Source organism: Geotrypetes seraphini, chromosome 5 (assembly GCF_902459505.1).
Source record: "Geotrypetes seraphini chromosome 5, aGeoSer1.1, whole genome shotgun sequence".
NCBI classification, from domain to species: domain Eukaryota; kingdom Metazoa; phylum Chordata; class Amphibia; order Gymnophiona; family Dermophiidae; genus Geotrypetes; species Geotrypetes seraphini.
The window spans coordinates 270,170,114-270,186,479 of record NC_047088.1 but is presented as its reverse complement, the minus strand read 5'-3'; the positions used below and the strand labels follow the sequence as shown (position 1 = coordinate 270,186,479).

The 16,366-nt window shown below is 44.7% G+C and overlaps 1 protein-coding gene across 1 annotated transcript in view; it reads right to left on the bottom strand.

Annotated features, from left to right (window-relative positions):
* ZFAND2B (zinc finger AN1-type containing 2B) overlaps window positions 1-16,366 on the bottom strand; it is a 93,863-nt gene that overhangs the window by 40,596 nt on the left and 36,901 nt on the right. Inside the window, exon 6 of the mRNA XM_033945382.1 lies at window positions 12,575-12,641. Within this exon, the coding sequence (XP_033801273.1) occupies window positions 12,575-12,641 (67 nt within the window). The remainder of the gene's footprint in view (window positions 1-12,574; window positions 12,642-16,366) is intronic.

Below are 16,366 nucleotides of genomic sequence, written 5' to 3'. Positions count from 1 at the left end.
ATTTTGCAATACTGTTTGGCCAAACTGTCCATCCCATCTGGAGAAAGTATCCAGACAATAATGAGAAGTGAAGGTATGAACCGAGGACCAAGTAGCAGCTTTACAAATTTCCTCAATAGGTGTAGATCTGAGGAAAGCCACAGAAGCTGCCATTGCTCTGACCTTATGGGCTGTGACTTTACTGTGAAGAGGAAATCCATCCTGGGCATAGCAGAAAGAGATACAAGCTGCCATCCAATTGGAGATGGTACGCTTAGAGATAGGACATCCCAACTTGTTCAGATCAAAGGAGACAAAAAGTTGAGGAGCAGTTCTGTGCGGTCTGGTGCGTTCCAAGTAGAAAGCCAAAGCACGTTTAAGTCCTGAGAATGAAGAGCTGATTTTCCAGGATGAGAATAAGGCTTCGGAAAAAATACTGGAAGTACAATGGACTGGTTGAGATGACACTCCAAGACCACTTTAGGAAGGAATTTCGGATGAGTGCGAAGAACCACCTTGTCATAATGGAACACTGTAAAAGGTGGATCCGCAACCAATGCTTGAAGCTCACTGACTCGCCAAGCAGAAGTGAGGCCAATGAGAAACACCACTTTCCAAGTGAAATACTTCAGATGAGCCTTGTCCATTGGCTCAAATGGAGGTTTCATCAGCTGAGCAAGAACAATATTGAGGTCCCAAACCACTGGAGGCAGTTTGAGAGGAGGATTGACATTGAAAAGTCCTTTCATGAATCTGGAAACCACAGGATGAGCAGAGACAGGTTTCCCTTCAATAGGCTGATGGAAAGCAGCAATTGCACTAAGATGGACTCGGATCGAGGTAGACTTGAGACCAGACTGTGAAAGGTGCAATAGATAGTCCAAAACAGAAGATAATAGGAAAGTTGTGGTTCCTTATGATGAGAAAATCACCAAGTAGAGAATCTAGTCCATTTTTGGTAATAGCATTGTCTAGTAGTAGGCTTCCGTGAAGTTTCCAAAACATCCCTCACAGATTGAGAAAACTGTAGAGGAGCTATGTTGAGAAGAACCAAGCTGTCAGGTGTAGAGACTGCAGGTTGGGATGAAGCAGAGATCCCTGATGCTGCGTAAGCAGAGAGGGAAGAACTGGTAGAAGGTAGGGCTCCCTGCTGCTGAGTTGAAGTAGAAGGGAGTACCAGGGTTGTCTGGGCCAACGAGGAGCAATCAGAATCATGGTGGCATGGTCGGACTTCAGCTTGATCAGCGTCTTTTGAATTAGAGGAAACGGAGGGAACGCATAAAGAAAGAGATTCGTCCAGGCCAGAAGAAAAGCATCTGCCTCGAGGCGATGAGGAGTGTAGATCCTGGAGCAGAACTGAGGCAGTTTGTAGTTGTGGGGGGCTGCAAAGAGGTCTATCTGAGCTGTTCCCCACTGAGAGAAGATGTGATGAAGGGGCGTGGAATGGAGAGTCCATTCGTGAGGCTGTAGAAGACGACTCAAGTTGTACGCTAAAGCATTGTCCGCCCCCTGAATGTAGACAGCTTTGAGGAAGGTGTTGTGGCGAATTGCCCAATCCCAAACTTTCAGAGCTTGACAGAGGGAGGCAGATCCCGTGCCTCCCTGCTTGTTGACATAATACATGGCGACTTGATTGTCCATGCAAATGAGGACTACACGGTCGTGAAGCAGATGCTGAAAAGCATTGAGAGCATTGAAAATCGCCCTGAGCTCCAGGAGATTGATGTGACACTGACGATCCGTACTGGTCCAATAGCCTTGAATACGGAGACCATCTAGATGAGCCCCCCAAGAGTAAGTTGAAGAATCGGTCGTGAGAAACTTCTGATGAGGGGGCGTGTGAAAAAGTAAGCCTCTAGATAGATTGGAAGAGGGCATTCACCAGCGAAGAGACTGTGTAAGTGCAGGTGTGACCTGGAGGTGTCGAGTCAGAGGGTCGGAAACCTGCGTCCATTGAGATGCCAGGGTCGACTGAGGAATTCTGAGGTGAAGTCTAGCAAAAGGAGTCACGTGCACTGTAGAAGCATGTGACCCAGAAGAACCATCATGTGTCTCGCCGAGATGGACGGGCGAGAGGAGACCGAATGACAAAGACGGAGAAAAGCTTCTAGACGTTGTTGAGGAAGGAACGCTCTGATTTGGACAGTATCCAGAACAGCTCCGATGAATGGAAGAGTCTGAGAAGGTTGGAGATCGGATTTTGGAAAGTTGATTTCGAACCCCAGACTCTGCAGGAACCAGATAGTGCGTTGGGTCGCTAGGACGACTCACTGAGACGTGGAATCCTTGATGAGCCAGTCGTCCAGGTATGGAAACACCTGCAGACCATGGTTCCTGAGCGCAGCGGCCACCACCACCAGACACTTGGTGAAGACTCTGGGCGACGAGGCCAGGCCGAAAGGGAGCACTCTGTATTGAAAATGAAGATTTCCCACCCGAAATCTGAGGTATTGACAGGAGGCCGGATGGATGGGAATTTGTGTGTAGGCCTCCTTGAGATCCAAAGAGCATAACCAGTCGTTCTGCTTGAGGAGGGGATACAGGGATGCTAGGGTCAACATGCGAAACTTTTCTGACCAGAAATTTGTTGAGCACCCTGAGATCCAAAATAGGACGCAGATCGCCCGTCTTCTTTGGAACAAGGAAGTACCGGGAGTAAAAACCCTTGTTCTGTTGAGCCAAAGGAACTGGCTCAACAGCTCAGAGATGAAGCAAAGCTTGAGCTTCCTGAAGAAGAAGGGCGGTCTGGGTCGAGTTGGAAGGATACTCTCTTGGAAGATGTTCCAGAGGAACTTGATGGAACTGAAGAGAGTATCCCTCCCTGATGAAAGGACCCAGAGGTCGGTGGTAATAGTCGTCTATCGGTGGTAAAAATGATGGAGACGACCTACTGGAGCGATGGTCTAGGACATGGCAACTCAACTTCAATGCCAAAAAATGCAAAGTTATGCACCTGGGCAGCCAGAATCCATGCAAGTCTTATACCCTTAATGGCGAGATCCTAGCACAAACGGTAGCAGAACGAGACTTGGGGGTAATCGTCAGTGAGGACATGAAGTCTGCCAATCAAGTGGAGCAGGCTTCGTCCAAGGCAAGACAAATCATGGGCTGCATACGAAGGGGTTTCGTCAGTCGTAAGGCGGAAGTCATTATGCCATTGTATAGATCCATGGTGAGGCCCCACCTGGAATACTGTGTGCAATTCTGGAGGCCGCATTATCGCAAGGATGTGCTGAGACTGGAGTCGGTGCAAAGAATGGCCACCCGGATGGTCTCGGGACTCAAGGATCTACCATACGAAAAACGGCTTGACAAATTACAGCTATATTCGCTCGAGGAGCGCAGAGAGAGGGGGGACATGATCGAGACGTTCAAGTATCTTACGGGCCGCATCGAGGCGGAGGAAGATATCTTCTTTTTCAAGGGTCCCACGACAACAAGAGGGCATCCGTTGAAAATCAGGGGCGGGAAACTACGAGGTGACACCAGGAAATTCTTTTTCACTGAAAGAGTGGTTGATCGCTGGAATAGTCTTCCACTACAGGTGATTGATGCCAGCAGCGTGCCTGATTTTAAGGCCAAATGGGATCGGCACATGGGATCTATTCACAGGGCAAAGGTAGGGGAGGGACATTAAGGTGGGCAGACTAGATGGGCCGTGGGCCCTTATCTGCCATCTATTTCTATGTTTCTATGACCTCCTAAGGCTTTAAACTAGGTAAGTTGGGGGAGGGTATCCACTCACATTCCAGAGCAGTAAGAAACTATCCTGAGGTGGCGAGCCACAACCACACTTCTGAGTCCAAGGTAAGTACCCATACTATACAAGATAAAATGGGAGTCACACTAAATCAGGAGGGAATCTCTTCACAGGGACTTAACAACAATAAGGTATGGAGGGCAATGTATGTTAATGCACACAGTTTGGGCAACAAAATTCTGGAATTGGAGACTGAAATAATGAACGCAGACCTAGATGTGGTGGCAATATCTGAGACTTGGTTCACGGACTCACACGGGTGGGATATGGTTATACCGGGCTACAACTTGCTTCGTCGAGACAGAGAGGGAAAGTTAGGAGGAGGGGTAGCACTATACATTAAAGAAAACATCAAGACTACCAGAATCACAGATGTTAGATACTCCGGGGAATCCCTCTGGGTGAACCTGGCCAGAGGGAACGAAAAATGCTTATACCTTGGTGTGGTATATAGACCTCCTAGACAACAGGAAGACAAGGACATAGAACTGATCGAAGACATTGAAAACATCACCTTGCGTGGGGACACAGTACTGTTAGGGGATTTTAATATGCCCGATACAGATTGGAATGCACTTACCGCACAAACTAGCGGCAGTAGAAGGTTGTTAACCTCCATAAAGGGTGCACAGCTCAAACAATTGGTATTGGAGCCCACCAGGGACCAGGCGTTACTAGACCTGGTACTCACCAACGGAGACAGCGTATCAGAAGTTTCGGTAGGTGATACGCTGGCCTCCAGCGACCATAACATGATTTGGTTCAACCTTCGGAAGGGTTTCTCCAGATCGACCACAACAACAAAGGTCCTAAATTTTCGTGGCACTGACTTCAAACGCATGGGAGACTTCGTCCATCGGGCACTGCAAGACCATGCCGAAACCAATAATGTAGAGGCTATGTGGGCAAACCTGAAATCTACCCTACATGAAGCAATAAATCGCTATATAAAAACAACAAGCAAACGACGGAGGAATAACAGACCCCAGTGGTTCACTACAGAAATCTCGGACCTCGTTAAGAAAAAGAAAAAAGCATTTGTTTCCTACAAACATTCAGGAAGAGGAGCAGTAAAAGAAGACTATCTGGCCAAGTCCAAAGCTGTCAAAACGGCAGTCAGAGAGGCCAAGCTTCAGATAGAAGAAAATCTAGCAAAGGACATTAAGAAAAGGGATAAATCCTTCTTCAGGTACATCAGCGATAGGAAAAGAAACACAAATGGGATAGTACGCCTTAGGAAAGCAGACGGGACTTATGCAGAATCAGATTCAGATAAAGCCGAACTACTAAACGAATACTTCTGCTCAGTCTTTACCTGCGAGGCGCCAGGGTCCGGTCCACAGTTGCAAGCAAGGCATAGCTCAGATGACCCGTTCTGGAATTTCGAGTTTACACCCAGCAGCGTCTACTGCGAGCTATCAAGACTCAAAGTGAACAAAGCCATGGGACCGGACAATCTACACCCCAGGGTGCTTAGAGAGCTGTGTGATGTCCTGGCAGAGCCATTGTCTGTGCTCTTCAATCTTTCCTTGAAGGCGGGAAAAGTCCCCTTGGACTGGAAAACAGCCAATGTAATCCCACTCCACAAAAAGGGCTGCAGGACAGAGGCTGAGAATTACAGACCGGTGAGTCTCACATCCATAGTGAGTAAACTCATGGAAACACTAATTAAGCATAAATTAGATACAATCCTAGACGAGAAGAATCTACGGGATCCCCGCCAACATGGATTTACCAGAGGCAGGTCCTGCCAATCCAATCTGATTAGTTTCTTTGACTGGATAACAAGGAAACTGGATGTGGGTGAGTCCCTGGATGTCGTTTACTTGGATTTTAGTAAAGCTTTTGATAGCGTTCCGCACCGCAGACTATTGAACAAGATGAAATCAATGGGACTGGGAGAGACGTTAACTACATGGGTCGGTGATTGGCTAAACAGTAGACTTCAGAGAGTGGTGGTAAATGGTGCCCCTTCAAAAACGTCGGAGGTGATCAGTGGAGTGCCTCAGGGCTCGGTCTTGGGCCCGATCCTCTTCAACATATTTGTGGGAGATCTGACTCAGGGGCTTCAGGGTAAAATCACATTATTCGCCGATGACGCCAAACTATGCAACATAGTAAGTGAGAACACTTTACCAGACAGTATGACGCAGGACCTACTTCTATTGGAACATTGGTCCTCGACTTGGCAGCTAAACTTCAATGCTAGAAAATGTAAGGTCATGCACCTCGGCAGCAGGAATCCATGCAAAACTTACACACTAAATGGTGAAACCTTAGTTAGGACCAAGGCGGAACGTGATTTGGGGGTGATCATTAGCGAAGACATGAAGGCTGCCAATCAAGTGGAGAAGGCTTCATCAAAGGCAAGACAAATGATGGGTTGCATCCGAAGAAGTTTTATCAGCCGGAAGCCCGAAGTTATAATGCCATTGTACAGATCCATGGTGAGGCCTCATCTGGAGTATTGTGTACAATTCTGGAGGCCACATTATCAAAAGGATGTGCTGAGAGTTGAGTCGGTTCAAAGAATGGCCACCAAAATGGTCTCGGGACTCAAAGACCTCCCGTATGAAGAAAGGCTGAACAAATTGCAGCTATATTCACTTGAAGAACGTAGAGAGAGAGGAGACATGATAGAGACGTTTAAATATATCACCGGCCGTATTGAGGTGGAAGATGATATCTTCTTTTTTAAAGGCCCCTCTGCCACAAGAGGCCATCCGCTGAAAATCAGGGGTGGGAAATTTCATGGCGACACCAGGAAGTTCTTCTTCACCGAAAGGGTGGTCGATCGTTGGAATGAACTTCCACCTCAGGTGATTCAGGCCAGCAGCGTGAAGGATTTTAAAAGGAAATGGGATACACATGTGGGATCTCTAGGGGGGTAAATTCAAGGGGGTAGGGTTGTTGGAGTGGGCAGACTTGATGGGCTGTGGCCCTTTTCTGCCGTCATCTTCTATGTTTCTATGTTTCTATAGGGGGAAAAACGGAAAATGGCAGAACGACTGAGGTTATGCTTTGGATCAGACAGTCAAAAAGGCTGAGGAGCATAGGGTACAACAAGTGGCTGAGGCTTCTGCTGCTTCTGAGGATGTTGCCTCTTGACAGGCTGACGGATGGCAGGAGCCTATTTTGGTGGAAAACGCCATTGGTAAATCAGAGGAGGGCGTGAAGGGCGAGGAGGAGCCGGCTTCGGCTTTGGACGAAGAATGGATTGAAAAGACTTCTCGTGGTCTGAAAGCTTCTTGGTGGCTGCCTCAATGGACTCATCAAAGAGGTCATTGCCAACACAGGGGACATTAGCCAGCCGGTCCTGCAGGTTAGGGTCCATGTCGATGGTACGGAGCCACGCCAGACGCCACATGGCCACCGAGCAAGCAATAGCTCGAGCAGACAGCTCAAATGCATCATAAGAGGACTGAAGAAGCTGCAGCCGAAGTTGAGACAAGGATGCAAGAACTTCTTGGTACTCAAACTGCGCACGAGAATCCAAATAAGGCATGAACTTCTGAAGGATGGAGAGAAAAACTCAAAATAGATGATGAAATGAAAATTATAACTGAGGACTCTGGAGGTCATCATAGAATTTTGGAAGATGAGACGACCAAATCTGTCCATCGTCTTGCCCTCCCTGCCCGGAGGAACAGTGGCATAGACTTGAGAAGGGTGAAATCTTTTCAAAGAAGATTCAACCAGAAGGGATTGGTGAGATAATTGAGCAATATGAAACCCCTTGTGATGAACAGTTCTGTATCTGGAATCCAATTTGCCTGGAACCGCCGGAATGGAATAAGGAGTTTCCAGACAGCGGACAAAAGTTTAATCCAAAAGCTTGTGAAGAGGAAGCTTGAGGGATTCAGCAGGAGGTTGAGGGAGATGCATGGTCTCGAGATACTCCTTGGAAAATTTAGATCCAGTGTCAAGTTGAATATCCAAATCAGCAGCCATCTGACATAGGAAAGACGAAAAAGACAGCTGATCTGCTAAAGCCTGGCCTCGAGAGGGACTCGAGGATGTCGAGGCAGCGTGCTCCACTGAAGAAGGAGACCTGGATGGAGAAAAAGAACCCACCGGGTCTTCGAGGTCCAGAAGCGGAAGGGTCGAAGCAGATGGTGGGGAATATTGAAGAAAAGGCAGCTTCCGATGAGGCGAGGCATGCCTGGATGAATGCTTTGAAGAATGCCTCGATCGATGATGCGAGCTGTGCCTCGAAGCAGGCCTCAATAACCGAGGTGAGCGTGTCTCCGCCGAAGCCCCCAGAGAATGGATAGGGCTGGAGGCCGTGGAACGAAGCAGAGTAGGCTGAGTGGAAGAACCTCGAGGCACTCGCAAAGACTCTGCTCCTTGCATCGAGTGTACGGGTTCCAATGGAGGCATGGGCAAAGACTCTGCTCCTTGCGATGCATGCCGAGATGCCAGAGCAGACACTCGCAGAGACTCTGCTCCCTGTAGAGAGTGTGCGTATGACTGACGCACAGGAGGCGGCTCAACCTGAATGAATTGCTTCTCTAATAAGGTCTGGAACGAAGCCGACAAGGATGGATCCGCGTCTCCAACGGGACCACCTGCACAGGCTTCAGTCTCCCTCGAGGCAGTGTGAGAGTGCTTGGACTTAGAAGCCTTGGGCACCACCGGGGGAATGGGTTGCTGTGCTACCTGACCTGAAGAGACAGAGGAAGGCACTGCAGCAGGCGTCAAAGACATATCCGGTACAAACGAAGCAGGTTTGATGAGGCTTGGAGCAGAAGATGTGGAAGCCTGGGGAGCCTCGGATGATGTCGAGGACGAAGCACCCTTCGAGGACGAAAGATCCATCGAGAACTCCATGCAACGATGCTTGAAGGCCCGGGACTTAAGTGTTGAGCAAGGCCGGCACGATTTCGGTAGATGTTGAGGTCTGAGACACCAAAGACAGCGTCGATGAGGGTCTGTCAAGGAAATCGTGCGCTGGCATTTGGAACATTTTTAAAACCGGTTGCAGGCCGGGACATAGGCCGAAAAAGCTCCACCGCAAGATTGAAGCCGCGGGGCTGCGGCCACGTGGCCTGCCCGGTCGTACGGACGGAATAAATTTTTTTTTTTTTTTAAATCTTTATTCCTTTTTATTTCTTTCAACAAGTGTACAATATTATTACAATTAATTCACATAACTCACTTGACATTCTTAAACAATATTATTATACATGTTTAATTCCCCCCACCCACCTTCCATCCCTTCCCATATCAACAAAATATTCTATCCAAACATATACATACTTAGACATCCCTCTTTCATAATACAATTAATCTTACATTAACCTATCCCTCCCTCCACCCTTTCTTCCTCAAACTCTTTGTTCATTTTATTATATAAATTAATGCACAACAAATATATCTCATCATATTACATATATCCCCTAATATTTCATAATAACATATTTCCAATAAATTTACCCCCTTTCCTTTTCTATTCATACCTATATATCATATTTCTTATATCCATTAATCAATTGAAATATACCGCTGTTTAATTAGATTATCCTATCCCCCACCCCCCATTTTTACAAATTATCCCCTAAGGAAAAAGAATAAACCTTAATCATTATAATATTCAATTAATGGCCTCCACACCTCCTGAAACCTTTTAAAATATCCCCTCTGTACTGCAAGAAATCTTTCCATCTTGTACATATGACAAACAGTTCCACCAGAAACTACAATTCAGTCTAGAACAGTCTTTCCAATTAGTCGTTATTTGCTGAATTCCCACCCCAGTAAGAATCATCAATAATTTTTTGTTTGCTGCAGATATTTGGCATTTGGCCCTCATACACATTCCAAAAACCACTGTGTCATAGGATAATGCTACATGATTCTCCATCAATATGTTAACTTGATCCCAGATTGATATCCAAAATGCCTGAATACATGGACAATAAAATAAAAGATGGTCTAAAGTTCCAACTTCAATTTTACAATGCCAGCATCTATTAGACTTAGAGCAATCTAATTTTTGTAATCTAGTAGGGGTCCAGAATGCTCTATGCAACAAAAAGAACCATGTTTGCCTAATAGATGCCGACATCGTACCTTTAATTCTCCAAGACCAAATACGTGGCCATTGAGATGCATTAATCTGATGCTTAATCTCAATGCTCCAAATATCTCTTAATCCATTTTTAGGTTTCTTATTCAAATAATTAGATATAATTTTATACCACTTTGCGGCCTGGTGTCCCAGAAAATCTGCCTGGAAACATAAGAATTCTAAGCTGTAATGATCATTTAAAGATTTCCATTCAGGGAACCTTATCTGAATAGCCTGCTTCAATTGCAATCATTTATAACTTTGTTTTTTATTTAGACCATATTTATGTTGCAATTGTGAAAAATCAAGCAGCTTACCATTATCAATTACTTCCTTTAAGGATCTTATACCTGCTTTAATCCAATCCTTCCAGACAACCTTAAACCACGTGGCCTGCCCGGTCGTACGGACGGAAGAAATTTTTTTTTTTTTTTAAACAAGAAAGCACGACGAAAATCAGCAATTCTGAGAAAAAGAAACCAAAACCGCGGACTAAAGAAGGCACAAGTGAAAACCACTTCATGCAGAGAGTCGAAGACGGACTTCTCGGCTCCACGGAAAAATAAGAACTGAGGAGGCGCGCCCTGTGCTGGGCGGGAAGGCGCATGTGCAGTGCGGGCGACTTGAAACTTCGAGTTTCTTCAATTAAGTCTGCTTGTGAGGCGTCTGCATCGGGGCTCCGTTGGATCACGTCACCCGTTAGTGAGAATACATGCCTGCTTGTCCTGGGATAAAGGATTTCTATCTCAGAGATAGCTCTGCACAAATCCATCAATGGAGATCTTCTAGTTGCCAGTGGGCACACCTTGACCATGGAATCCTTCCCCCCCTAAAGTTCTCGTGATGCGCCTGTGGGAGAAACTTCGCAGCCAACTCTTTGATATCCAGAGGGTTGTTACACAGGGGCCCCATAATTTGTGCTAAAGCTTCTGATAAATCAGTAGTCAAGCAGCTCCTGAAGGGACACAAAGCAGGCTGGCTGCACAGGTAATTGATGAGATTCGCCTGGGAGCAGCAGTCCACCCACATGGGACTGCGTCCTTTCCCCGGCGGAGTAAGCCCAAGAAGAGAACCTCTGAGTGCCTAAGTCAAGAAGAAACAAATTTGAAGACTGATGGCAAAAATACCTAAAAAGAAGCATAGCAGATCAGAACACTCCTTCTGAGTTTGCTTTCAGAAGGAAAAACTGACGGAGCTGCTCTCCAGTGCACAGAGATTTAAAGCAATACCCTTCTGCAGATTCATGATTAGTGGGAAATAACAGCCAACATACAGAATCCCCATTGTTTGATTTCAAGGCTCTCAACGGAAATGGTCCAAAGTACTTGGAAAACAGGATCTCCCTCTCCTCCAAGGTCACTAAAGTCCTCCCAGTGAGTATTCCTAACCACACCTTCTTGGATCACAATGTGATCCCTGCCAGCGAGCCTTTGCCAGAGTAGCCCCCCCACTCTGGAATGCACTCCCCGAAAGGCTTTGCTTAACACAAGCCCATCTCTACTTCTGTCATGAACACTTGATGCTCATTAAGTTGCTAGGACTCAAACATGACTTGATGGCACCTAACATCTCTTCTTCATGAAGGCCTTTAATGGAAGAAGTAACTCATTTGCTAGACACACACACAATGGAGCAACACTAGCTGCACATACGATGTAGCAGAACACGTTTCTCCACTCCTATGCTAACTGAGAATTCTCAAGCACCATTCTCACCTCTTATGCAGCTTCTTCAAATTAGTCCCTTGGTTTCTAACCCCTGTTACTCTCTCTCTTATGTCTATATACTCCTCCTTTACTTACTCCCTGGGCTTTCTATTAAAATGTTTTATTGCACATTGTGTTGACATTGTAATGTAGCATACTACAAATGCTATGCTTTGTATTGTAATCTAAATATATTTTACTGCTGTAATTGTCTATTACTTCTGTTTGACAAATTCTTGCTGTACACCACCTTGAGTGAATTCCTAAAAAAAAAAAAAAGGCATTAAATAAATCCTAATAAATAAACTAAGGCCTCATTTTATCAAGCTGTGAAAGGGTTTTTTTTTATTGCAGGCCGCTGCGGTAAAAGCTCCGATGCCCTTAGAATTCCTATGAGTGTCAGAGTTTTGGCTGCAGCGGCAGGTGATAAAAAAAACCCTAACGCGGCTTGATAAAATGGGGCCTAACTAACTAACCCACAAGTCTCTGGATTGATCTGTTGGGACAAATACACTTTAATAGCGTAGTTGGTTTTAAGAAAAGTTTGGACAAGTTCCTGGAGGAAAAGTCCATAGTCTGTTATTGAGAAAGACACGGGGGAAGCCACTGCTTGCCCTGGATCGGTAGCATGGAATATTGCTACTCCTTGGGTTTTGGCCAGGTACTTGTGACCTGGATTGGCCACCATGAGAACTGGCTACTGGGCTTGATGGACCATTGGTCTGACCCAGTAAGGCTTTTCTTATGTTCTTAAACTTGTAATCTGTTCTGAGCTCTCTTGAGAAGATGGCATATAAAACTAACTAACTAAAGGAAAGAAAATTCAGACAAAAACTATTTTTCTTTCTCTTCTGCTTCTTGTATCTGCTCTGTCTTTACAACTTCCTCACCTCTCTGCTATAATTAATAGAGCTAAATACAAAAAAAAAAAAAAGAAATCTACACACCCTAAATTTTAACCCAGTTTTAAAAAGTCTAGCGAAGCACAAAATTTACATGGAGCAACAAATGAAATATTTTTACTCTTATTGCTACCAGACCTGAAAGAATCCAACTTACCAACCCGTTTTGCAGTGAAGTAGCAGGGGGCACCCTTGTTTGCTCTTGCAGGCTCACACTGACTCTTCTGTGAGATGAAGAGTAGGGAGGAGAAAGGAAAAAAAAAAAAAAAAGATGAAAACATGGTAAAGACAGTAACATTGCAAAGGAAAGGGGAGAGAGGCGGGAGAAATGTAGACTGCCACACGAGTGCAGGGAGCAACCTTGAATTGTGGCTGCCCTATGTGCCAAAAACTTCCACTGAAAGTAGAGGATTTAACACACATCTGCTACAGGCCCCATTTCATTCCATTATTGCATGCCAACTATTAATATATACACTATTATTTTTTTTTTTAGTGGGGGGGGGATTCCTTTTCAATTTTATGAAAAGTTTTTACATTTTATTTTGTTTTACAAAATTTATATCTTTAATGTTTTAGTCTAAGCAGGTTACAAAACTTGACTTTAAATGGAATAACTTTCCCACTTATCTCAACCATTAGTATACTTGGTGTATACTTGGATAGAAATTTATCAATGACTGCACAAGTAGACACCCAGGTCAGAAAGTGTTATTTCATGTTATGGAAGCTTCACACCATCAGCCATTTAGAGTACTTGTTTTGGGAATATTGGATTACTGTAACATTGTATATTTGGGTGTTTGGAACGCCATTGGTAGATGACTACACCAAGTGTTTAGCTATTAGCAAAGTATGTTAAATTTCTATTTTCCACAATAAAGTGCAGATATTGAAGGTCCATTTAACAAAATACTGATTTTTGGCAAAAAATCTTTTTATCAATGTACCATTGCCGAATGTAAAAACATAAAAATCATAGCTATAATACCAAGAAATTTACTCCATTAGCAACTCCAATAGCAGCAAATTTTAAGAAAAATGGAGCTTTATGTAATCACTAGTGTTTTAGCCCGTTACATTCGTTACAGTAACGGGTGCTAGACTAACCCCACCTATACCCTGACCCACCCATGCCCCGCCTCTATCATGCCCGGACCCTGCCTCCCACTGATCCTAGTCCCACCACCTCAGCTTTCACCATTTCCTTTGTACCCTTTTGGCCCTCCTGACAGGGTCTTTACTTACCCGAGGCGGCAGCAGCAGTCCTGACGTACCAACCTTTCCTCCCTCAGTGCCCCAAAGCAGCAGTGGTCCTACCATTTCCATCTCTCACTTTCCCCCTTTCACACCCTCTACCATCTCTCTCTGACCCTGTTTCATCTCTTTTGCCATCTTTCCCTTTTCTGTCCCCCTCTGTCCTTCCCCAAGACCATCTCTCTCTCCTGCCCCCTCCACACTCCCTGAAGTCTATCTCTCCCTATCCCCTACCATCTCTCCTGGTCCCCCTAGTAGCCCCTCTGTCCTTCTCATCCATCTGTCTCTGTCTCTCTCTCTCCTCCTGCCTCTGCGGAGATCTTGCAGCTCCTCCTCGTCCTCCTCCAGCCAGGCTTCAGCCATCTTTCGCCGCGGCCTGCAGCCACCGACAGCCGCTGCTGCAGCCTGCAACCACCGACAGCCGCGCCGGCCGACATCCGCCTCTGCGGCCTGCAGCCACTGACAGCCACGGCGGCCGACATCTGCCTCGGGGGATTCTCGCGCATGCGCACTCCTACCTGGGGTGCCCTACAGCGCACGGAAAACGGGAGCATGCAGGTGGGAGTGCGCATGCGTGCTTAGGGCTTTATTATATTAGATTGGCTTTGAGTGACTCCAGAATGGGCTTAAAAAATTTTTTTTTAAATTATTTTCTGAACACACACAATCAAATTCAAGGGAAACCCTATTTGCACAGTTTTTCAAACTTTAGGTTCTTCTGGACAACCCTAGTGCATGGCAGACTTTGGTGCATCAGGACCTTAATTCCTTTGATCTCAATTGTCTTGTTGGGCTATGAACCCTATAATTGGTGTGTTCACTGTCTAAATCAGGACCATTGGGATATTTGCTGTGAACACTTAAAGCCCAACACCTTCAGTGTGAAAGACTTTTTGAACATAAGAATAGCCTTAATGCGTCAGACCAATGGCCAGTAGCCTGTTCTCATGGTGGCCAATCCAGGTCCCCAGTACCTGGCCAAAACTCAAGGAATAGCAACATGCCACACTACCGATCCAACCCATATCTTTTCAATAACAGACTATGGATTGGCATCGATATTGAGCATGGGACAAGTTCCTCTGTGCATTTCCTCCAATCCCTCTTAGAGAAAACTCTACTCAAACTTCTCCAAGATCAGGGTAATAGCACCCCTTTGGCCATGCCATGTTTGGTTTCCACTCTTCCTAGAGCTCTTGATCAGGAAACCATGGAAACAGCAACCATGTCCAATATTGCTAACTCAGAACGAAGGGTCCCTACTTTATCCTAAACCTCGCACAAACAGTGAACATAAGAATTGCCATATTGGGACTGATTGAGGTCCATCAAGCCTAGTATCCTGTTTCCAACAGTGGCTAACCTAGGTCCCAAGTAGTACAACAGATTTTGTGCTGCTTATCCTAGGAATAAGCAGTGGATTTCCCCAAGCCATCTCAATAATGGCCTATGGACTTCTCTTTTAGGAAATTATTCAAACCTTTTTAAAACCTTGCTAAGCTAAGTGATTTCACCACATGCTCCGGCAATGAATTCCAGAGTTTAATTACACGTTGTGTGAAGAAATAGTTTCTTTGGTTTGTTTTAAATCTACTACTTAGTAGCTTCATTGGATAATAATAACAACTTTATTCTTTTATACCACCATAACCAAAGTTCTAGGCGGTTTACACTAAAAAGAGCTGGACAATCAGCAAAATACAATAATATAATAAAAATACAAATATTTATAAAATAGAATTTCAATAATAAAAAACTCACTAAGTAATAAACCTATCGAACAAAGTGGTCTTAGTTAATTTCCAAAAACAGCAATAGGATAACATAGCTTGCTGAATACATTTACCTAACCAAGATTGTTGCCTACTAGCTTGAAATGCTAAGAAGGTCTTATATCTACACCCATTAATTTTGGGATAAGCAAATAAGTAGAAGTTTCTAGTTTCTCTTGATGGTCTATGCAACATAAAATGAGGAAAAAGGTAAGCTAGAGACAATCCCGATATCAGCTTAAAGCAGATACAGGAAAATTTGAATAATACCCTTGCCTCCAAAGGCAGCCAATGAAATAAACGATAATATGGTCGTTCTTTTTTAAACCAAAAATCAATTGAACAGCTGTATTCTGAATTATCCTTAATTTCCTTAGAATTTTTTTGGGTGCTCCTAAATAGATGATGTTACAATAGTCTAACATAGATAAAACTAATGTCTGCACCAATAGTCTGAACGATAAAGGATCAAAATATTTTTTTATGGTTCTTAATTTCCACAGTGTAAAAAAGCACATTTGTACCACTAGTCCTAATATTTTTTGGTAACCTGGTTGGTAACCAAAAAAATATGGCTCAACTTCGACTAATACAGAATACAGCAAGCCGTCTGATTTTTAAATTGGGGAAAAAATCTCAAAAAAACCCCAGACTATAGCAGGGGTGTCAAAGTCCCTCCTCGAGGGCCGCAATCCAGTCGGGTTTTCAGGATTTCCCCAATGAATATGCATGAGATCTATTTGCATGCACTGCTCCCTATGGAAACAAGAATGCAGTTTAAGTTTGGTTGTCTATGCTATAAAGTGATATCTGGTATGGCTCCAGCCTATTTAGTAGATCAATTTATTTTCTCTCATCACAGACGTTCCACTCGAATAGCTACACTAGTGGTTCCCAGAGGACCACCAGGCCAATTGGGT